At 39.7% G+C, this 23,701-nt stretch overlaps 1 protein-coding gene across 1 annotated transcript in view; it reads right to left on the reverse strand.

The window, feature by feature from the left end:
• Positions 1 to 4,803: 4,803 nt before the first annotated feature.
• Positions 4,804 to 23,701, reverse strand: part of usp43a (ubiquitin specific peptidase 43a) — a 190,538-nt gene continuing 171,640 nt past the window's right edge. Inside the window, exons 14-17 of the mRNA XM_038269632.1 lie at positions 15,145 to 15,397; positions 8,960 to 9,118; positions 7,406 to 7,567; positions 4,804 to 7,320 (exon numbers count right to left, since the gene is read on the reverse strand). Coding sequence (XP_038125560.1) covers positions 6,137 to 7,320; positions 7,406 to 7,567; positions 8,960 to 9,118; positions 15,145 to 15,397 — 1,758 coding nt within the window. The 3' untranslated portion in view covers positions 4,804 to 6,136. The remainder of the gene's footprint in view (positions 7,321 to 7,405; positions 7,568 to 8,959; positions 9,119 to 15,144; positions 15,398 to 23,701) is intronic.

Here is a 23,701-nt window from a genome sequence, read left to right on the forward strand (position 1 = left end):
ATCAGCTGTGCTGCTGCCATCAACTAACCTGGGTGCCATTCTGAACTTAGTCCCGCCCACAACGTTTGAGGTCGGGAAGTTCGGTCTGGCATTGCTCAATAGTAGCGCGAGTATGCTAGCACAATATCTGGCGGGCCAATCAAATTGTCAGGGCGGGCTTTATACGATGATGGACAGATGATCAACAGTAACGTAATCAACCACGTGACCAAAGCGCGCTTGGGTGACAACAACAATGGCTGCCGCTGGAGAGTTGAGGTGAGTAGATTCTGCTATTAGGTCTGTTCTAGAAGATATCGACAGCAAATTAATTTTAAAAGAGGAACAGAGAAACGCGATCAAGGCTCATCTTCTTATTCTAGGCGTGCAACTGCACGCTTTGATTTTTGTTGACAACAACTATGCGTCCCTTAACATACATCACGCACTCCGTTGCTCTTATTGGTTGTAGGTCTATCCAGTTGAGTGCAGAGGCATTTTTTTTCCTGGTTCGTTCGAAACACGCCCCATAATCACAGCTCTATGGAGCAGCATCAGACTCATTCTGACTAGAATTGAGTAGGACTACAACAGGCTAGCCATCAACACCTTTGTTTCTAGATGTTGGAGATCGGCCTGTTTTCCAGTGTAGTCCTGTTTCTCTGACTGTGACTAACTGGATGTGCTCTCTTCATCCTCTGACATGGGAGCTGGCTCGGAGCTCGTCTGCCTGGCTGTGTGTTTCCTGGACGGGGCCGCCTGTGGAGCTGGTTGACAGTTGCCTTTTGTATCTATGCTTCTTTTTCTATGTCTGCTTCTGTCTCCTTGAACCCCAGTGGGCCTCAGCAGATGGCCGCTCACACTGAGCCTGGTTCTGCTGGAGGTTTCTTCCTGTTCAAAGGGAGTTTTTCCTCTCCACTGTCGCTACAAGCACGCTATAGAAATAAACTGAATAGAATATAAGAACAGGCTGTTTACCACAAAGGAAATCATAGAATTTTTCCACATTAATAGGCTCAGGAAAATAAGCTGAGAGAGAAACCAGTGGATGTAATTAAGGAGGTTAGAATGAAACTATAAGCCGGACACGATAACATAGTTTGGTTTTCTCACTGAATGCTGTGATTAGAGCAGACAAAGGCAGAGACCCGCTCTGCTGATAAATACGCATCTCAGCTTGTTTTTACAAAGTCAAGAGATGATTTTTGACCTTTTCTGTCTTTCATCTAAAATGTCAGTCAGTAAGGATCCTTTTCATCACTCGCAAACAAAGGCATCCAAAATAAAAGCCAGCTCCGTGCCTCTTAACATTCAAGAAAGAAAAGACTCAGAAATTCAGTGAGAGTTTAGTGTTTTTATGTTGTTGCAGCAGTTTTTGCTAAATCTTTTCACTTATTTATCAAAGATGTAAAAAAATTTACAAAAATAATTTGTTTTCACAATAATCTTTAAAAAAATATGCATAAAGTACCACTGCCTGACCGCCCAAATCTTTGATTAATGACCACAAAAATGTTACAACAAAACATGAGATATTCGATTCTAACAGCATTTCTGATCAGAAGAGAACTTATAAACAACAAATATAACCTTTTCAGGATTAAAAAATTATTTCATCTGTCAACGTTTCAACAATCATTGCAGTTTGGGAATTATAACATACTGATTTATCTAGACAAAGATATTTCTATTGCACCAAAGTTCTTATTTACAGTTATGAAGGCAGAAGAAAACAGTTTGTCCAACATATTTAATACAAACTTTTCAACATCAAAATAAAACCATCTCCTTAAAATGTGCATTATGCCAGAGACTTTAAGGTACATCGTGATAAAAGGTAATAAAATTCTTACCTGAAACAACTTAATTATTAAATAAAAGCTTCTCAAAGTAAATTTTTTTATTTACTTAATGCTCATTTCTAAAATGTTAAAGTTTCTTCTGTTCATTTTTGGTCACAGTTCAAAGTTTAATCATTTAAGAAATTTAATAATTTAATAATCTGAATACTTTCAAAATAGAATTTTTAACTTTAAAAAAAAGGAAAAAACATTCCAATCAAATGGGCGACGTTAAAAAAAAAAAAAAAAAAAAAAAACAAGTGCCCAATAAAGCGAAGGATTTCATTAGCGTCGGTATTTCTGCTACCGCCGCCATTTTTGATTGTAGGTTTGATCTTTTTTCTTTTAATTTGTGGCATCTGTTTTGCCAGATTTAGCTGAGCTCAATATCTAAAAAAAAAAAAAAAAAAGAATAAAAAAGATTTTGTCTTAGCCTACAGAATATTTTTCAAATAGTTCAAATGAGACTTTTCTGTTCAGCAGTGAAAACTCCAACGGAGGCCATTTTTGCAGAGTCATTTTATAAAACACCCACTTTAAGCACGGTCACCATTGCTTTCTGAAAAAAATTAATCCCGCAGTCTTAACTCTTTGTCCATTTCATTTTGAATGTAATTTGAAGATAAAGAATTAGGGGGGAAAAAAAAGGCCACAACTACTCCTGCAGCGTATTTAGTAGTGTTACGCCGATGCCATTTTTTGGCCCCGATACCTGGCTGTGCAGTATCGGCCGATACCATCTGTTTGAAATTGATGTGTGTGTGTATATATGAAGAACTGCAGACTACCTGGATGTAAAATAATCACCATCATGGCTTCATGTCAAGCTGCTGCCTACCTTTGTGAAGCAGGAAAAACACTAAAACAAAGTGAATCCAGTAGAACGTTTTATTACCTACCTGGAATTGGTGACAATAGTTGAAGAAACTATTGGCTCTCAAAATCAGTGTTGCCAACTCCTCAGTACGGAAAGTAGCTATTGGCTGCGCTAAAAGTCGCTAAATGACATCATCGCCTACGTTGCATAATCTGCCAGGAAGTGATGTGCATGTTATTGATGCTGTGGGAGAAATAATGTCATTACAGAAAGACAAAAAGTGAGTAAAAACACTATTATATAGTGTTTTTACTCACACTGTGGCTGTGGCTGTGTGAATCAAATGCTGTTATTTATTTAAAGCTACAGTGTGTAATAATTACAGGGATATACAGTCAGAAATGTAATATATTATACATAACTATGTTATTTATCATCATCTACGAGCTCAGCCTCTTAGCCTTAATATTTGCGTTGCCTTAGAATTCCTTATTTACAATTACATAGGAGCGGGTCTCGCAGCCATGGAGGCAGACATCTTTGCCCTAAGGCAGTGCAGAGCCAACAAACTAGCGATTGCGAGATCGCCAAAAGGTCACAACGATGTAGAAAAAATAACGGGTATATTTATTATCTTAAGTCTAGGTGAAATCTATACCCTACACAGACTAATGAAATACTATCTGTAAAATTATCTATGTAAACAAACCTCATCACTTGAGAAGGTAGGTGATGCGGACGTCGTGGAAGACATTTTGTCCCGTAACGCTCGCCGTACTGTTGGGGGGGAGAAGCGGTGGGGGGGAGATGTTCATGTTGCTGCAGTCTGACCGCTAGATGTCGCTAAAAGTTACACACTGTAGCTTTAAGATAAAATATTTCAAACTCAGTTATTTATTTTAGACCAAAAAACATTTTACATTTACATCCCGCTCGCTCCCGCCTTGAATGTAAGTCGGGGCGGAGCAGCACCGCGTGATCAATTTGCGCCGTCAGTCCCGGCGCATGCGCGCTTCATTTGCAGTCTGGACGCTGAGGGTAAACATCCTGCCGCTCTGACTGCAGCGCTGAGAGGGACTCCTGCGGGAGAACGGGGTTGGGATGGGGGAGGCGCCCCACGGCAGAGTAGGACAGAGATGGCAAAAGTACTCACTTTCCGTACTTGAGTAAAAGTACAGATACTTGTGTTAAAAAATACTCTGGTAAAAGTGGAAGTACTGATTAAACTTCTTTACTCAAGTAAAAGTAACAAAGTACAGGCTTGTAAATTTACTTAAAGTATAAAAGTAAAAGTAGAAACCACTTTTTTCATGCCGTTGCCTACATTTTAAATGGATGTCTGCCAATAGGACTAGATCTCCGTTGTGTTCATTTTCAATCATCTCGTCGTCCATGCTACTATGCTAACGCCACCGCCACCAAGCTGCAATGATTTGCCGCCAATGAATACCGCCGAATCTGTCGATTCATCTTGTAGTGGTGCGTCAAATGCAACGTAGATTCCCATCCAGTTAGATTGAATTTGGTATTGATGACGTGAAAAATAATAACGGTAACTCCATTGAAATGATTCAAAACTAAAGTAACGAGCCAATTTTTAAAAAATGTAAGGAGTAGAAAGTACAGATATTTGTGTAAAAATGTAAGGAGTAGAAGTAAAAAGTCGCCATAAAAATAAGTAGTAAAGTAAAAATATCAGAAAAATCTACTTGAGTACAGTAACCATGTATTTGTACTTCGTTACTTCCCATCTCTGGATTAGGAATGATACATGCTTTCACGTAAGAGTCTCCAAAAGTCGCCAGATTTGTCGCTAGTCGCTTTTTTGAAAAATAGTCGCTGGAGGGGTCTGAAAAGTCGCTAAATATAGCGACAAAGTCGCTGAGTTGGCAACACTGCTCTAAATGGTATCGGTGCGCTATTTGTTGGTACTCGCCGATACAGATACCACCATTTTAGTGCTGGATCAGGACCCTGCACGATACTGGCATCGGTATCGGTGCAACACTAGTATTTAACTTTGAATTGTTTCACATACTCCGATAATCTTCTCGTTTCAAATTTCAATTCTAATGTTATTAAATGTATCGTCACCTTTTGGTTTTTATAAGTATTACAGTATTTTCGATTGCAATCACTGTGTAAATGCAGGACATGGAAGACTAAAGAAAAAGTATTAAATCATTTCACTTCACTAAAATGTTTTAAACTTTCCAAAGGGAAAAACACAAGAAAACCTTTTTCTGCATCATAATAACTTGTCTTAGTTGGCAGCAGCACCAATTTGATTACATTTAACTGTGGTAAATAGCCGTGCAATACCTGACACTGCACAATAAAAAATCATGTGTATAATATAAAATTTTTACTTTTGTTTGGGTGTTTTTCTTTGTTGTTATTGCTGCCACATTATTCATAGCCACTTAGTTTGTATTACTTGAAGTTTATAGAGAATTAACATGCAAGATAATGCTAAAATAATGTAATGACATTAAATAAACTCAAATACCTTCGAAGTTGGTGTCAGTTTTTCTCAGGGAGCTGTTAAGATGCAGATGCAGATGCGATGCTTCACATAGAGTCATCTGCCTAACAGTCATTTAAGGGGAACATTCAATGATTTAAGGCTCAAAGAGGCAGATTTTCTACCTCTGTAAGAACAGCAGCAACAATAAAAACAAACCAACTTCATCTTTGCAAAAATAAAAAATAAAAAAATTCCCTCTGCCATCTGTTTCCCCACCATACTCCCATGGATAAATATATGCATCAACAGTTAATACAATTCCAGCAAAACACTATTAATAGTGGAAAAACAAACATAGAGAAACAGCAGCAGTAGAAGTCCTGAAAAATAACCTCTACAGTGTATAAAATTAATCCATCTTGTACGAATATTTTTCTTCACAGTACTGAATAATCACTGCATTGTTAAACATTTGAGAGGAAATAATGCATGATAAAAAATAAATAAAAAAAAGGTCTGGCATTCAGATTAACCTTAAACAAACTTCAATCATACAGTAGTTAATAATCAGGAAACAAAGCCCCAAAGCACCTGTGTTAATTAATCCCAGAAAATACATTCTTGCAAATGAACACAATCAGCGTGTCCTATTTTAAACCATCAGAGTTAATAATGAAGCGATGCGTTCAAACACTCATACTGCATTAAAAGGAGATAAAAGTCTGTACCTGCTAGTTCAACTTGATAAACAAAAATAATTCTGTTAGGTACTTCTTTTAAATCCTAAAAAACAAGACAGATATATAGATGTATATATCTATATTAATACAAAAAGTATTTAATCCAATGTGTCTAAATAGACAGGCCACATATTTTCAAGTTGCAGTTTGTAATCTCCCTTCATTAACTGTATTGCCCTTCTGTATTGTGCAATCCACTAAATAACTTTAAGGTAAAAGAGGCTCTATTGCTTTGATCTAAATGGTGGCAAGTTCTTCTATCCAAATAAGTAAAAAATATTAAAACTCTGCATCAGAAGCTCGACTCGGGGACCGTCTTCTTGCGCCCCAGAGAGGTTGTGCTGTAGCGGGTCCTTTGCAGGGTGCTGAAAGACGGTTTGTCTGCGGGAACGCTCCGTGATGATGCTGGGTTTGTGGGCATCCCATTACGATGTAAGGATGCTGTCCTGCGGATGCTCTGCTCTGCTTTGGTGGGTATGTTAGAGGAGCTCTGCGAGCGTCTAATGTCAGCCGAGGACCGTCCTATCTTCCCGTTTGCCAGTTCGTCAACCCGCCGGCCTGAACCGTTGGATTTGCTTCCCTCAACTGCGATTCTTCCTCCGGCCGCTCCATTTGGTAATGACGTTCTAGGTAAGGTTCTTCTTCCTTCCTCTTCTCTGCTTCCTTTTCCTGACTCCCCATCCTTGGATTTCTTAGAGTCCTTATCCTTCTTTAGGAAGTTGCCTTTCAGAAAAGAGAGGAGACCGTCGTGACTCTTGGGCACTTCATCTTTCGTCGTCTTTGCCTTGTCTGCCTCAGTGTCTTGGTGATCCCTTTTAGCTTTGTCCCCCTTTTGTCTCTTCAGAGTTCCATCTTGAAGGCTTGATGTACTGTAACTAGGGTGTACTCCAGTGCTGGAACTAAGTTTCGCCTCTTTTTCTTGAGAAGACTTCGAAGAGCTGTGCCTCCTTGCATCCTTCCTCCTGGAAAGGGTGTTGCTACCACAGTTAGAACTCGTATTCCTGGAGGTCTCTTCTTTTGCCACACTTTCATTTTTTCGTCTTAGACTGGCTGTCTTACCAGACGTCTTCTCTGATGTCCTTTCTGATTGCCTTTTTTGACCCTCTGGGACCTGAGAATATTGCGGCTCTTGTTCCATCTTACCAACACAACTCATACTCCCAACATTTGAAGATCGAACACTGGGTGCCCTACCTGCAGGTGTTTTCTTGCTGCTACGTGATTCATTCATCACAGTTACTATTGAGTCCTTGGTACAACGGGGTCGCCGGCCAGACTCCAAGTACTGCACAAGCTCAGCAGGGTCAGGTTCCTGGATTTTGGGGGAATCCTGGTCAGGTTTTCGTCTATCTTTTGAACCTAGGGACCAACGCATAGGAAGCTTTTTGCTCAGACTCTCCTTCGGTTTGGTAGGAACCCTCATGCTCACGCTGCGCCCTTGAAGTCCTCGGACAAATGGACGATTTTCAAAGCCACCTGAAGATGGAAAAAAAAGCTTTACTAGTCATGTTCAAAAGAAAGATCTTTTAAAAAAAGACCGTATATGAAGGTTCCAACTAACCCCTTTCCTCCTCAAAACCATTTTCTCTGACAACTGGAGACTGTGGTGATTCTTGCACTGAAGATGAGATGTTGGTGGAAGAAGGAGACACCAGACTGCCTCTCTTGCTGTCTCCTGTTAGCCTGATTAGCCAGTGGTCTGATGCTGAAGAACTTATTGAGCCTTAAAGGAGAGTGAGAGATCGAGTAAGAGAAACAAAAACCAAAAGCATATTCCATCATATAGGGTCTTCAAAGAAATTAAATAATTGGCCACCCAAAGCAAAAACCTGGACATTTTGCACCAATGCTTTTGTTTATCCTACTTGATGCAAATACTTCGTTTAGACAAAAATACAGCTTAATGTGGTGGAGGGTGTCAGTGCTTGGATGATCATAAAGGTACGTTAAATTCCCCTGGTTGTCTCTCCCTTGGCAGGTCCTTTGCAGGAACTGGCAAGCCAAGCCTGAATGAATGATGCAAGACCATACCTCAGTGAGAACCATATTGGACAGGGTCAAAGAGCGTCAGGATCAGCATGAAAAGATAAAGGCCTCTGTGTCCTTAAACTGTCTTCAGGGACATGAAATGGTGAATAAAACAGACTAAGCCGGTTTTGGGAGCTGAACAATACTGGCTAGAAATAGTTAGGCTCACCTCCAGGTGCTGCCTGGGGTCTGGAACCTGGCTTCTTGAGACACTCTCCTCTAATTTGTAGTGGCCTACTTGGAGAGACGGAGGGCTTGGGAGGGTTTTCTTTGTGGCCCCTAGCATAGCCACAGCATAGCTTATGTTTTGTATGACCCCTATGTGGATAACGCATGGTTGGGCAATTCCAGTTCCTGAGGGCTGGTATCCTGCAACTTTTAGATATGCCTTTGGTTCAACACACCACAATAAAGTAATTAGATTATTAAGAGGAGTATGGAGGAAGTGACTAATTACTAATTATGTAACTCAGCTATTTGATTCAGGTGTGTTGGACCAAGGATGGATCTAAAGGTTGTAAAACTGTATATTACATAACATATCTCTCTCTCTCTCTCTCTCTCTCTCTCTATATATATATATATATATATATATATATATAAAAAATAAATATTTAATCTTTAATGACTAGTCTAGGGTTTGGAGACGCATTAGAGTTGGTTGTGGAGCTGGTTGACAGTTGCCTTTTGTATCTATGCTTCTTTTTCTATGTCTGCTTCTGTCTCCTTGAACCCCAGTGGGTCTCAGCAGATGGCCGCTCACACTGAGCCTGGTTCTGCTGGAGGTTTCTTCCTGTTCAAAGGGAGTTTTTCCTCTCCACTGTCGCTACAAGCATGCTTAGTGTGAGGGATTGCTGAAGAGTCAATGAGTCGATGCAATCAGCTGGTTTTCCTTGGATAGAAAACTTTGAATCAATCTGACTGGATGATCTGGTGAACTGGAAAGTGACCTGAGATGACATGATGTGAATTGGAGCTATAGAAATACACTGAATAGAATTGAATTAACAGCTCTTAACATTATCGTTTTCCAAGAATATGAGATAAATACTTCTACCGTAGTTTGCTGGTCATCAGAGAAACCTACCATGAACAGAGCTGCTGGCCGACCACGGAGGAATGATGTTACGTCTCTGGTAGAAAAGGATGTAAGCTCCCTTGGTACACACTTCATCCTCCGGCACCAGGTCTACACTGCTGTCATCATAGCTGTACCACTGGCCATCCACAGAGTTCCTGCAGTAAGCTGGATCAGAACGTGACAGCACCATTAAAAACAACTCTTCAATCTCAAACCTTTAAGATTGGTTACAAAAAGAGAGGATGTAATTAACAGAGTCGACAACTAAACCTCCATTCTAGATGTTAACAGAAGGATTATTTTGCAAGTTATTTAATCTTTTGATTATTTGGCAGATGAATCGATTAATAATCCAAAAATAGAAGAAAACTTTCTAGGAAATTAAAACCAAATGAAACTAAAACTTTTTCACTTTAGGAGTTCTGGATAGAGCATATTGGCAGACTAAAACATATAACTTAAATGCAAATTGTTACTATATTTTATACAGTTTTGATATAATTCCTGCTCTAAGTGGGTCGCTCTGTCAGCTTAAGGCATGTTTAAGGGTCTCTATACTTTAGTTAACGATTAATCCTTTTATATTGCTTTATTTTAAAATGAACATATTGTTTTTTAATGTTTTTTTAGAGGCATAGCACCAGTCCATGCTTCTTCTGTTTAAAGTTCACGAGTCTACGGAAACCGCGGCAGACCAAACCAGATGAAAGTGCGCATTCAGCTCGGCAAAGAACTCATGCTCTTCCTCAACACTGAAGTCCTCAGACATTTTTCTTTCGTTGTTTCTTTCTTTGCACAGGTAAACAGCACATTTCTTCTTCTACGCTTGCATTATCGGCAGAGCAGATGCTGAATTCGCACTTTCATCTGGTTTGGTCTGCCGGCTTCCGTAGCGTCGTGAACGCGCTTTTAGGAAATCCTATACACTACTGTTTATGCTCTAAAAACATTCTAAATGACTTCGTTTAGAGTAAATTCTGGATGCTACCCACTCAGGACACTTGGAATACATTGGACGAGCAGTATGGAGGAATATTGACACGTTTTTTGTGGACTTTTATGGACCTTTCTGCCTCGGGCGCCATAGACCTCCACTATTTGAATGTCAGCAGACAGCAAGAAGCCTCCCAGATCTCCAGATGCATTTGAGATATCAAAAAAGTACTCCAGAGTGTTGTTCAGCATGGGGGTGAGTAGAAAATGAAGGCTAATCATGTTTTGGGTGTACTATTCCTTTAAACAGAAGGGACTATAACTGTGGTTGCCTGTTATATCAGCTGCCAGCATAATGCCCATTTTCTTTACGCACCAGTGTTGCTAAAAAGCGTAAAACTAGACGAACATTAAGGCCTGAATTGTTCCTGTTATGAGGAATAGAAGTTTAAGATAAAACAGAATTGGTTGTGTTACAACATGTAAAGGAAAAAGCAAAGTCTGCAGAGCTGCTGCTTTGATGACATTTTGGTTATACAAGCAGAAACACCAGAGGAATGGAAATGTGTTATTTTAGAAACTGTATATTCACTCTATTTTTTTTATGTTTATACAAAATGTGTCAGTTCAACTGTTCATACAGCAAAATACAGTTTATAACTCTCAATCTGGGAATGTAGAAGCAGCTGGAGATGGCGTTTACTCCATCCCTGCAGGGACATCTTCAAATCATCAAGGTTTTCACTAAAATAACTTGGATCTTTAAGCGCACCTTTACTGTATCTACTGAAGCCTCCCAATATTTTCCTTCTGTACACCAACAGGGAAAATACAGCCTTGGTTGGGTGCATGCAGTATTCTGCTGCACCGCCTTAAAGGAAAAGTTTGCTCACATTCAGAATTCAACCTTCTGAAAGTTCTTTAGATATGAAATTATTCCATACTGTTCAATACATGATAAGTGTTTTTAATTCAGAGTAATTTTCTTTTGAATTGGCTTTACTGGTAACCTGACTCCGCCAGATGGATTTGCTCCGCATATCCATCTGGAAACCTTCCGTTGAAGTAATTTTGGGAAGGGGCGAAAATACTGGTTAGCTGATTGGCCTATGTTGGTGATAGACGGGCCAAATAAACCAATCAGATCAACGAAGCATATGACGTACTAACAGAGCGACGACGAAAACACAACCACAAGCCAGGCTACTCTTGCCGAAACCAGTAGGGAGAAGAGCAAAAACATCTTTTCCTCTGAGAAAAGCCTCCAGAGCAGTGTTTTGCTCTTCTTTCAGTGAAGAAATACTCTGTAATTCCGATAAAACTTGCTCGATAGCCACGCTTACGCTAGTTTCATCGGCTGAAGCCGCCATGTTCTTTAGACTGAACTGTCGCGCTTCTCGTTGCGTCACACCTCAACCCGCCTCAAAGCCAACGCTGATTGGACGTTCGTTTGGTGAACGGCTCCAAATTTTCTTTAACGGAGAGTCTCCAGACTGATCTGCGAGTGAAACCTTGAAAGCTCACGAGATCAGGATGGTCTCACGAGGCTACTTTACTGGAGGCATCCATGTTTGTCAAAGAACACTACTGCCACCTACTGGTTGGTGACGTCACGGTGCGGTATCGGCTGTTGATCAAGTCCCAGTGCTGTATCTGGTGTTTGTCACAACGCGCTATTATCCAAGTCATCTTGAAAACATTCTTCTTCCAAATGTTGGCTACATATTACGGGTATTTTTTGTTAATTAGCTCATTTGTGAATTAATTTTTTCCAATAGCCAACAGAACAGACATTATTTCATTCATTGCTGAGGCTGAGTATCATCTGTTATTGGGAGTTGAGAGTTATTGTTAACTTTTATTGTTAAGTGAGGGATGTTTAGATGAGACATTATTTCTTTCATTGTGTTTTTCATTCATTACAGGAATTGTTAAGCATTTTTTTATAAATACATTTTGAATTTCTTTATTCTGACCCTCATGCATCAATTAGGACAAATAATAGTCAGTCTGACTACTTTCGCCTCAATCGCTCTACGCGCCAGGGCTGCCCGCTGAGTCCCTTACTATTTGCTTTGGCAATTGAACCCCTTGCAATTGCGCTTAGATGTAATGCAAGTATCATAGGTATTAAGAGAAATGGTATTGGAACAAAGGTCTCTTTATATGCTGATGATCTTCTCCTGTATATTTCAAATTTGAGTACATCTATTCCTGCTATACTTGCCACACTTGTCAAATTTGGGAATCTGTCAGGCTATAAATTAAATCTCAGCAAAAGCGAATTATTCCCAGTTAATGTTTTGGCTAAGAACTACCCACTGCGTACATTACCTTTTAAGGTAATAGATCAGAGTTTTACCTATTTAGGAATCCAGATTACATCTAAATATAAGGATCTTTTTAAAGCTAACTTCTCCCCCTTATTATTGCGTGTTAAGGAAGATTTTGATCGTTGGTCAATGCTTGGCCTCTCTTTGGTTGCTCGGGTTAATTCAATCAAAATGAACATCCTCCCACGTTTTTCCTACCTATTTCAGTGCATACCTATTTTTCTTTCACGGTCCTTTTTCAATAAACTTAATAGTATAATTATTAAATTTCTTTGGAATGGGAAGGCCTCTCGTATACGCACTGAACTCTTACAACGACCTAAAAAGCTTGGGGGGATGGCCTTGCCAAACTTTAGATATTACTATTGGGCTTCAAACATTAGACTTTTTAGATACTGGCTCCGGTCAGATAGCCCTTCCTCTCCGGCTTGGCTTAATATAGAGGCAAATTCTGTAAAACCTGTGTCCTTGGCAGCCTTACTACATTCACCATTGCAATCTTCAACTAATCTTTATACCTCTAATAAAATAGTTGACGCATCCTTAAGACTGTGGAGGCAATTTAGGCGGCATTTTGGTCTGCAATCTCTTTCTGTCTATGCCCCTATAGCCCTGAATCATACCTTCCCGCCGTCCCTCGCAGATGATACTTTCTTGTCATGGCGGAGAAAAGGAATTTCAACCTTTTACGATCTGTACATTGATAATACTTTCGCCTCATTCCAACAAATCTCCGAGAAATTTGATATCCCGCGATGTCAGTTTTTTAGATATTTACAAGCGCGCAGTTTTGTCCGTTCTACTTATTCAAATTTTCCCAACCTTCCCGGGGATTCTCCTTTAGACACTTTTCTGAAACCTATTGTCAAACTGAAGGGGGCCATTTCTCTTATTTACAATCAAATTACGCTTTTGCGTCCACACACCCTGAACGCCCTTAGATCACTTTGGGAGGAAGATCTTGGACGGGACATTTCAGAGGATCTCTGGACACTTATCTTGTCATTGGTACACAAGTCCTCTATTTGTGCCAGACATAATCTAATTCAGTGCAAACTTGTGTATCGCACTTATTATACTAAAGCACGTCTAGCCAAGTTCTACCCCAGCGTTACTCCAGCCTGTGATAGATGCCAACATTCCCCAGCCAATTTGATCCACACCATCTGGCTCTGTCCTCAGCTCTCTAATTATTGGTCTAAAGTTTTTGTTGTTCTATCGGATGTTTTTGGTGTAAAATTTGAGCTTTGTCCCCTGATTGCGTTGTTTGGGGTTGCACCTCCACAGCCCATCTTGTCCTCTCTTCAGAGGTCCTCCTTGGCTTTCCTGACCTTTCTGGCTCGGAGAGTGATTATAATGAAATGGAAGTCGCCTCAACCCCCATCATACATCCACTGGCTTCGAGACACATTGTATTTTATTAAACTTGAGAAGATCCGTTTTACCTTAAGAGGCTCCTCCGCAAGATTTTTGGGTTTGTGGAGTCCCTTGTTAAAAGCCCTTAGGAAGATTGATTTCCCTAATATTCCAGACTGATAAAGTTGCATGTATGTAGCTGATGTTTATTATTGTTATCTATTTTTTCTTTTGTCTTCTTCTTTGAGTTAAGTCTGTCTGATTTATCAACAGTGGGGTCTCCTGGCACCTGAGAAGTTTTTCTTTTCTCTTTTTTTTTTTTTTTTTTTCGTATGTACGGACTGAGGGAAAACATTTACATAATTTTAATACTGTGGACCTTTTTACTTCTACCAACTTATTTTATTATTTTTTTTTATATATATATCTGTCCCCAGTATCTCATTGTGCTTGCTTTGATTTGATCATTTGCTTATTTCTTTATCTATTCTTTTTTTTGTGTATTGAGTGTGTGTTTGTATGTGGGTTTATTTGGGTTTGTTCTAGCCCAATTATGTTTGTATACTAAAGGTACTTTACTAACTGTATAACTGTTGCTCCATCTGTACATTGTGCCACATGTAAAAGCATAAATAAACGTGGGAAAAAAAAATAAAAAAAAATGTAAATATCCTGCTAAACATCTACTAGCATTTAGCTGATGCTAACTCTCTGATGACTACAACGGTTCCTGTTTCCTGGTCTGCAGGGGCGGATTTAGGAAATTTGGGGCCCTAGGCAAAAACAGGAAGCGGGCCCTGAATTGAGAAATTTTAATAGAACAGACATACATTATTTGTTCTACATTTTGTCACTCACTAAGCCTATTCTCACTTAGCTGATTGCTCCTTCCTGTGTTTCCAAAAAGGCCAAAGTAAATAACCCAGTCCTTCTTTTCACTGTAGACAAGCCATGATCTGCTTATCTGTTCTCCATTTTTCATTTGGATGAAATAATAGCTGCATGAATCATGACAGCAGACAAGATAGAGGAGAGCAGGAGGCGGGGTTACCAATCTCCTCGCTCTGGAGAGCAGAGTTCGCTGCTTTTAGATGTTGTCTCCAAAGTCTCCAGTAGCAGAAAAAAGTCTCTAGATTTGGCGCTAGGAGCTTTTTAGAAATCAAAGTGCTAGAGGGGTCTGAAAAGTGGCTAAATATAGCGACTAAAGCGCTAAGTTGGCAACACTGCTCTTTGCATGGTTTGTTTTCAAATGGTTTGCTGCTGTCTGTTTGGACCTTTCTGAACATGTGCAGCAAATGGACTGATCCAATATGGTGGACACTGAAGGGGGGGGCTGAGACACACTAATATTAACAGCGTTCTGATGGCATTTTAGCCAAAGGATTTTAATCAAAAACATAATTAATGTGCACTAATAAAGAATAGTTGTATTATGGGGCCCCCAGGAACTTCAAAATATCAGTATTTTCAATCTTCAATATCTTATCTCTAAAAGCAGTGGGAATAATGGTTGTTTTCTCTTTAAAATGATAAAAAAATACTCAATATTTTGTATAATTTCTTCCATACCGGTATAATGTCCTCCATGCATTCCTCCGTGGTGGTTACACACGGCGTAGAGGTCATACAGGTAATCTTGTGGGAGGAGAAGGTCAGAAGGTTGATGGTTTTGGCTCGACAGATGTTTCCTGGAGGAAGAGGTGGAAGATCCTGCATGTAGATTCTTCAAGCTCTGACTTCTCTTGGCCACATGGGGGGCCATGTTCAGAGCAGTGAGGGGAAATCGAATCAGGGTTGACAGCTTGTTCCGTCGTTCACCGACCTGTTGGAACATTTCATCAACAGTATAAGCAACCAGGAAAGCTACCTCATAACAGCAGATGAATAATAAAGTTTTAAAGGAGCAACAAAAATCAAGAAAATGACTCTCTTTAGTGATGTTTGCAGTATTTACACAATTTGGAGCAAAACCAATCATACAACAACATGAAATGTACATATGTGTAAAAGTAGACACCACTGGAGAAACTGCATTTCTATTCCATTAGAAACCCTCTTTAGATTTCTAAAGAAACTTTCAAAACAACTCACACTGAAATAGATTTCAATGCTTTGCCGGACGAATCAAATTAAAAGGAGGAAGTCAGGGTCCTAAATGTAGCCTTCTTTGTTAGGCCTTGGTGAGAAACTGATTATATGCCGTCATTATTCATCATTTCTGTGTCAATAAAAGAAATAAACGTAATTTTGCCGTTTTTCCTCTGTGCGTTTGTGACTGGTATTTCATGTAGGGAATCGTGACTCTGCCCATCCAGTAAGAAGCATAAACCAAGGCTACTTTCAAACAGCAGCCTGAGGTGACCTAAATCTGATGTTTATGCCCACATGCGACCTGGATTTGATCTTTTCATGGCAGTTTGAAAAACACAGATCTGATTTTTTCCAATGTGACGCAGGCCACTTGTAACCTGACTCCGCCAGATGGATTTGCTCCGCATATCCATCTGGAAACCTTCCGTTGAAGTAATTTTGGGAAGGGGCGAAAATACTGGTTAGCTGATTGGCCTATGTTGGTGATAGACGGGCCAAATAAACCAATCAGATCAACGAAGCATATGACGTACTAACAGAGCGACGACGAAGAGGAGCCAATTGATAGATCAAACTCTTGCTGAAACCAGTCTGGAGAAGAGCAAAAACATCTTTTCCTCTGAGAAAAGCCTCCAGAGCAGTGTTTTGCTCTTCTTCTTAAGGTGTCAAAATTAGAGCATTTTTTAAAATCTGTTTTAAAAACAACATTTAGCAGATGAAAACTGGGATCCTATCTCAAAACCACTGAAGCTATCACCTTATTGTTTTTAAATAATTAGTAAAACATAATTTGTAAAGAAAAAAATGAAATAGATCCAAAGTACCTGTCAGTAACCATGTCTATTCCAGTGCATCATAAGAACTTCTTTGAGTATTATGTCTTCAGTGCAGGGGCACTGGCCCCCCATTGGCCCCTGTCTAGAACCGCCCATGCATGGGACCGCTCAGAGACGTAATTTAAGATTAAGATCCAAAATTCTGATATTAAAGCCAGAATTCTGACTTTTTTCTCATATTAAACTGAAATAAAATTCAAAAATCAGTTAAATTTTTACATTTTTTTTTCCTGTGGCCCTAATTATCTTCCGTATGTTTAGATTTATTGGAATTTGAAAACTTTCTGAGATCCTTTTCAATGCTCCTCGTTAGGTTGTTAAACCGATTTTTAATAGAATGTGAGCGAAATGAGAAACAAAACTTCTGATTCCGTAAAATTAAGGAAGTTAATTTAATCTGATTTACTTTTTATTAAGAACAGATTTAATAAAACAATCTTTATTAAATACAAGCTAGTGTTTGTCAGCCATAGCGTGGGACTTAATTGTTCTTCCTATCAATGCACCACTTTCTGATACTACTGGCAGATTCAGGTTGAAGTAATCATGCAGTTTTATCAACAAAAATACTTTATTTCAAACAATGTCTACAATCGAGAACCTGCGGAGGAATCCCCGTTCTTTATCTCTCTTACTGTCCTTATCCAAACAATTTTTAAAAAGCATTTTTATTCCTCTGCCTAAAACATTTAAATTTTATATATTTTTATTGATCTGTTTGATGTTAAAATGGCCTGTTTTTATAACTCTTTCCCCCATTTTCCAATTACTCAAACATAATTGGTTTTAGTGTGTAGTCTGACCTTGTGATTATTATGGTATTGGAAAGTAATAAAGTCCTAATAAAGTACACCTACCGTGCTTATCACTTCATTACAGAGAGTTCATTGAATCAAAGGCTCTCAAAGCTAAATCAAATCTGCTTTTAGGAGACGAATGCGGTACTTCACAGTAAATTAGAAGATGTGTTCTGGTTGTTTCTTTTCAAAATAACAACCATTAAACATGCTTTTCATTGAGAACACATTCTGTGCTCTATATTCTTTTGATTGGTCTGAAATTCTAATTTTAAATAAGATGTTTTAATTTACTTTAAGTGGAAAGATCATCAGGATTTACAGAAAAAGGAGCTTTGAAATATCCATCCATAATTAATCATGTTTTGATTTTGTAAATTGAATTACTGAAACAAATGAAACTTTTAATAATTCCAGATGCAATATAGAGATATTTATGGGAGAATTATCCTGCCATAATGAGAGCACATAATTTCAATTTGAGAAAAGAATTTCATCTTCTTGCACTCAAAACTTATAATGCTCACACTCCAAACATGCGCTCTCTCTCAAATATTTTCTCTTCTCTCTCAAATCTTTGTTTCTTCTCTCAGATTTAATGCTTCTTGCACAGATATTTTCTCCTCTCGCTTGCCTCCTTCTCTGCTCGGGTCTCAGATACGCTCGCAAACCCAGAGGCTCTGCTTGAGGATTTTTTTTGCTCTCTCACAGATTGGATCGGATCGTCGCCTAGCAACCTTTCCAGCCAATAGAACGACAGCCTCAGAAAGGGTGCGCTTGTCTAACTCTACTGAGTGTGCCTGTGATAAACCTTACCGACAATAAATTGGCTTTTTAATGTAAAAGCTATTAAAATAAGAAGCTGAAAAACAACAACAATCAGAAAAAAAAAAAAAAAAGGAAATAATAAAGGGCGATTCAAGAATCACCAATGAAAAGTCACTTAATTTCTGCTGGAGGCAGAATTAGCATCTGCCCTGACTAGCACACTTTTTTTTTTTTTCTGACAAGCAACTCTGAGGCGGGAGTTTTCTGTTCACATCACATCACGTCCGAAAGTGGATAGCTTTTAAATTAAAAAAACAATTTATTGTCGGTAAGGTTTATCACAGGCACACTCAGTAGAGTTAGACAAGCGCACCCTTTCCGAGGCTGTCGTTCTATTGGCTGGAAAGGTTGCTAGGCGACGATCCGATCCAATCTGAGAGAGAGCAAAAAAAATCCTCAAGCAGAGCCGTATCTGAGACTCGTGCAGAGAAGGAGGCAAGCGAGAGGAGAAAATATCTGTGCAAGAAGCATTAAATCTGAGAGAAGAAACAGATTTGAGAGAGAAGAGAAAATATTTGAGAGAGAGCGCATGTTTTGAGTGTGAGCATTATAAGTTTTGAGTGCAAGAAGATGAAATGGCTGGATAATTCTCCCATAGATATTAAACAAACAAAAAACACTAAATCTAAAAAGTGAATAAATGAACAAACTAATTTAAGATGCAACTCGACTCATATAGTAGAACCAAAGGATGTTGTAGAATATCATGGTATTGACTTTAAAAACAACATGGTGTAGAGCTGTGCTGCTTGTACTGTGGAATCTCTCAGTGTCGTTACATGATTTATAGACTTCATTAACTTCATAATGACTATGCAATGTGATCTGCCTATTTCTTTTCTTATAAGTTAAAGTCAACTAAAATTTACATTGTAATGGAGATTTCAGTTTCAGTACAACCGTTCATCACAATACATCGCATACATTGGGATGGGGGTCTGAGAGGGAGAACAGTTTACTACCACTTTATCTACCACTTTAGGCCATTGTCCTTGATGAGATGGAAATTTATCAACAGTTCTGGGAGCATCCACAGATGTTTGTGGGTAGGGGTGGGGGGGCAGCAGTTCTTCTGTGCCATTTCACCATAACATCCAGGGGAGATTTGTTAAAGGGGGGAGGCCGAATCCAGAATAACCCTTATTGTTTTGAGAGCAGGCTGCACAGGAATTTTCTGTCAGCCTTGAGTCTTTTTCTTGCCGGCTCTTTGTGGCGAATCCGATATTCCAAATTTGTTGGGCTTTTTAGCCTTGAAGCGAGCGTGCACATCAAACATGTTATTCCTGTCAGGGTCCTGGTCTGATTGTTCCTGTTTTCCTTAGTTATCCATTTGTTGTCCTCTGCTGCCCCCTTGTGTCCTCCCTTGCTATGTTTCTCTGTCCTGCCAAGCACCTGTTGCCAATTTCCCCATCAGCTCTCTCTCTGTCCCCTTTAAAAGCCCTCCCTGTTCAGTTCCTGTTGCTGGATCCTCGTCAAACATCCCGTCTTGCTTCCTGTCTGTTATCTGCCTGCCCTGTCTCGTCTCTCCCTGGCTTCTAGTTTGATTTACCTCTGCTGTCCCCTTGGTTCAGGTTCGTTTGCTGTTTTTCTGTTGATTCCTGCCCCTGGTTCTGTGAACCAGAATAAACAGGCTTTAATTTACCTCTGCCTACTGGTCTCTGCGTTTGGGTCCTCCACACAAACACCGCTTCATGACAATTCTATCTCACCTTTGAGTTCAACCACTGCAGCCAGCCTGCGTTCAATCACACCCAGCAGACGGCTCAGCACCTGATCTCGCTCATTCACAGCCTTTGTGAGCGTATCAACCGCTGCTGGCAGCCTGCGTTCAATCACACCCAGCAGACGGCTCAGCTCCCGATCTCGCTCATTGCCCAATGAGCGCCCAAATGCCCAAATTGCCGCCGACATCCTCTGCATTTGTAGATACATCAGGTATCCTCAGAATCGAAACAGGAGAAATCCGAGTATCATAAAACCAAAAATCCATAAATCTTCGATATCCTCCACTGAAAGCATTGTGAAACACACCATCCTCCAATGGTGTATCCCACGAAGTATGTCCCAGCAGGACAGGACATGTCCCCTTTTCCTTGTCTTCCAGTTGAGAAAATTTGATCAATTGCATCAAAAGACCAGCTGACCAGATCCACTGTTTGAGTTCGGGTGATATGAAAAGACAAGACACAGCAAAGCAGGTGGCTTCACTTTATCCCTGTACTACCAATGGGCAATCAGCAATCCAGTGAATAAATAGAGATCAGTGGTGTGGCATAAGGCCAAGCTCCGCAAGGTTCCATCAGGCTCCAGTGAGCATGTTAAGGTGAGCCTTCAGGGCTTGAGCTGAGGCAGGCAGACAGAAGCATGGTCAGACACGCAAAGTTTTAAAATACCTTTTTTCAAAAGGAACGTTTAATTTAAATAAAAACAATAAATCATTGTCAAACATTTTTACCATCAAATATTGATGGGGTAAAGAAGAAAGTACTCAGATGTGGCAGAAGCATCACCATAAGTGGTTTAACTGTGTTAAAACTCCCTTATTCATAGTGGGAACTATTGATAATGATAAAGGAAGATATTAAAGTCTTTGCGGTATTGAGCCTAAAGGACAATGAGGCTTGTGGTAAGGATGAGGTTTCTGCCAAACACTTTAAATTCTCAATCAGAAAACTCTTTTCTTTGCTTGCCTTCAGTTCTACTGAAAGTCTGAGAGAGAATGATGCTAAAGATTTTCTAGTTACTTCAAATAACCTTTTTGGTTTTAAATTCTGTCATGACACAGATTTGTGTATTTTTACCATGAAAGAGATTTTAGATTCATGCAATCGGTACAATGTGTTTTACTGATGCCAAAAGGGCAAGTGCCAACACAGGGCTGTCTGCAACTATCCTGGCTAGTCGGCCTGAGTTACACAGGAAGTAAGGCAATCTGGTAAGGCTCAATATTCTCTGGTCTCAAAAAGACTGTATCTATTACAGCATGGGGGGATGGGCCCATGATGCAACAGCACTTTTTGTGCAACCAGTTTCTGACTGACATTTGCCAGTTTCCAACTTGTGTATGCCATAACCAGACTGGCATATGCCATGTTTAAACTGGGATATACTAGTTCCCAACTGGCATATGCTGCATTTCCACTGGCATATGCTGCATTTCCACTGGCATATACCATTTTTTAACTAGTATATGCCGTTTCTCAAACGATATATGCCAGCTCCCAACTGGCATAACATATTTTTCAAAACTGGCATGCCAGATATGTACATCTTTTGTCTCTCGCTGTCATTCCATTCCACTGTTCTCTTAGCTTTTGGCAGGTCTTCCCCATCAAATATTTAACCCTACGTCTTAAGCCTGGACTTGAGGTCACTGGATAGTCAAGAAGCAGGTAAATTAACTATTTATCTAGTACCTCACACAAATGAAAGAAACACAATCTGTTTTTTTTTTTTAAAACACATCCATTAAACTAAAACCCCAGAAGAAACAAGAATATATAGAGATGAAATAGAATCCATAAGGCAACAAATTTCTATAGCTGGAAACTAGTTTAGATTAGATTAGATGAGCTTTATTGATCTCACAGTGGAGAAATTCTAAATTTTAAAGAAGTTTCTCTTCCATCCAAGAAGCTTTTTCAATTCCAAATGTCAGAAATAGCGTTTAGTTCCAGGTTTTATCCAGCAGCCCAACAAAGCCTGGTTTTAGTTTAGAAAACATGCAAATAGAAACGGATGAACGGGTCCACTCCTTTGGAATGGGGGTCGTTTGGCTTCTTTGTTAGCCTGCAATGCCCCATACCTGTCTATGTCTCTGAAAGGGGGGTCATTAGAGGGAATAGTTGGCCTGGATGAATAGGAGAGGTCTTCAGTTCTCCTGTAAAGGGGGCGGAGCTGCGATGATAGCGGGAAGGAATCAACTCAATTCATTGCTGCATTGTAGGTTTCTAGTCATCCAGGTCATCAGAATCTTCACCAGCATACCACTGCTAAACATTATACAAATGTGGCTTCAAATGTTTATATATATATAAATAATAATTTAATCTAATCCATTCTAAATTGATGCTTCTAACTGGTCAATGAACTCACTAGTAGATGGAAACTTCACCGCAGTGTCGATCAGCTGCATCTCAACTTTGTGAAAACTGTATAAACTAGGAGATAATCCCTTGAAGGATTAAAATCAGATAATGAAGCCATAGATCTACATTCATACGTGTCTTTTACTGCATCCAGCTGCATGACCGCTCTCCCAGGAAAGTAAGGCCCTTCTCTCCTCTTGAAAGGGCTGTGATTGGGTTTCTGATCCAATAATCAACAATGTTTGGCTATTAAAGCCTTTTGATGGGTTTGAATATGAAGGATCTTAACCACCCCCATTGCAGCACCTGAGGCTATGACAAGGCTTTTCAGAAATACAGAAAGGGAGCAGCACTTTCCTCCTGTTTTAATGTCTTTATATTGTCTACTTTATGTCTATTTTTTCAGCCAGATTGGTGCCCTTACTGTGATGCATAAAAACTTTAAAAATGATAAAAAAAATAAAAAACCTGGCAGGCATGTCTCTGTTATCAGGATAACAACAAAAACATGAATTTAACGAGCAAGCAAGGTGTAATAATGACTGAGGCCCAAAGCGAATGCACTGTTATAAAGCATATAGCAGGTATGACCGCCTGAGAAAAAAGCAGCTTCATCCATATTCATTCAGGTGACATTAAGCAGGATTACATTCATATTCTCCTATTCAGCTATAAACAGATTTGCATAATGCTGCTGCTCAGTTTTCCTATTCATTAATACAAACTTTTAAAAGCAACCCTTTCAAAAACAACACCAAGCAGCCCTTCATATCAAATTTTAGAAGAAAAAAAAAATCCTCCTTTATCCAACCAGCAGCTTTGAACAGTGCAAAACCTTTCATGCTTCTAACAAGAGAAGTTTTAACAGATCAAGTATTTACTGTAGATAAAGTTATTTCTTGGATGCTTTGAGGATTGTGCTGCAGAGGATGTCGAACTTTATCTGCTCCTTTTCTTCCCCTAAGTTGCACTGACAACGTTTGACTAGAGATGTCGGTTTCCTTTCAGTGATTCCAGAAAAAGAAATTAAAGGCACACTATGCAACATTTTTCAGTTAATTAATGTGTTCCATAACGTTTTGGATGATTAAATGAGTCATTTCAGGTGGAACAAAGGTTTTCTCGGCCGCCCTGGTGGTCTGTGGGGGAAATACCGCACTTGCAATTGCAGGAGCACCGACCCGCACCCACAGGCTCAGAAGTCTCGCGAGAGTCGGTCTTGCTTTACGGCGAGAACTGCTACACGCCCCCAGTTAAAAGCATGCTCGTTGCTAGCGCAGTGGCGATATTTGTGCAGTTATCATGGCGGAACCAGCGAGAAAACAGCGAAAGCCCATGTCGGAGCAGGCAAGAAAGAGGAAAAGGGCTCCGGACAGAGACAGGAGTCGTACACGGGTGAACATCGGGCAAGCTTTTTCCGAATGGCGAGGGCTAAAATAAAAAGAAGGCTGCAAGGCTGACGCGGACCTCGCATTTCTGCTGATGC

Source organism: Cyprinodon tularosa, unplaced genomic scaffold (assembly GCF_016077235.1).
Source record: "Cyprinodon tularosa strain WSP-4 unplaced genomic scaffold, ASM1607723v1 ctg732, whole genome shotgun sequence".
NCBI lineage: Eukaryota > Metazoa > Chordata > Actinopteri > Cyprinodontiformes > Cyprinodontidae > Cyprinodon > Cyprinodon tularosa.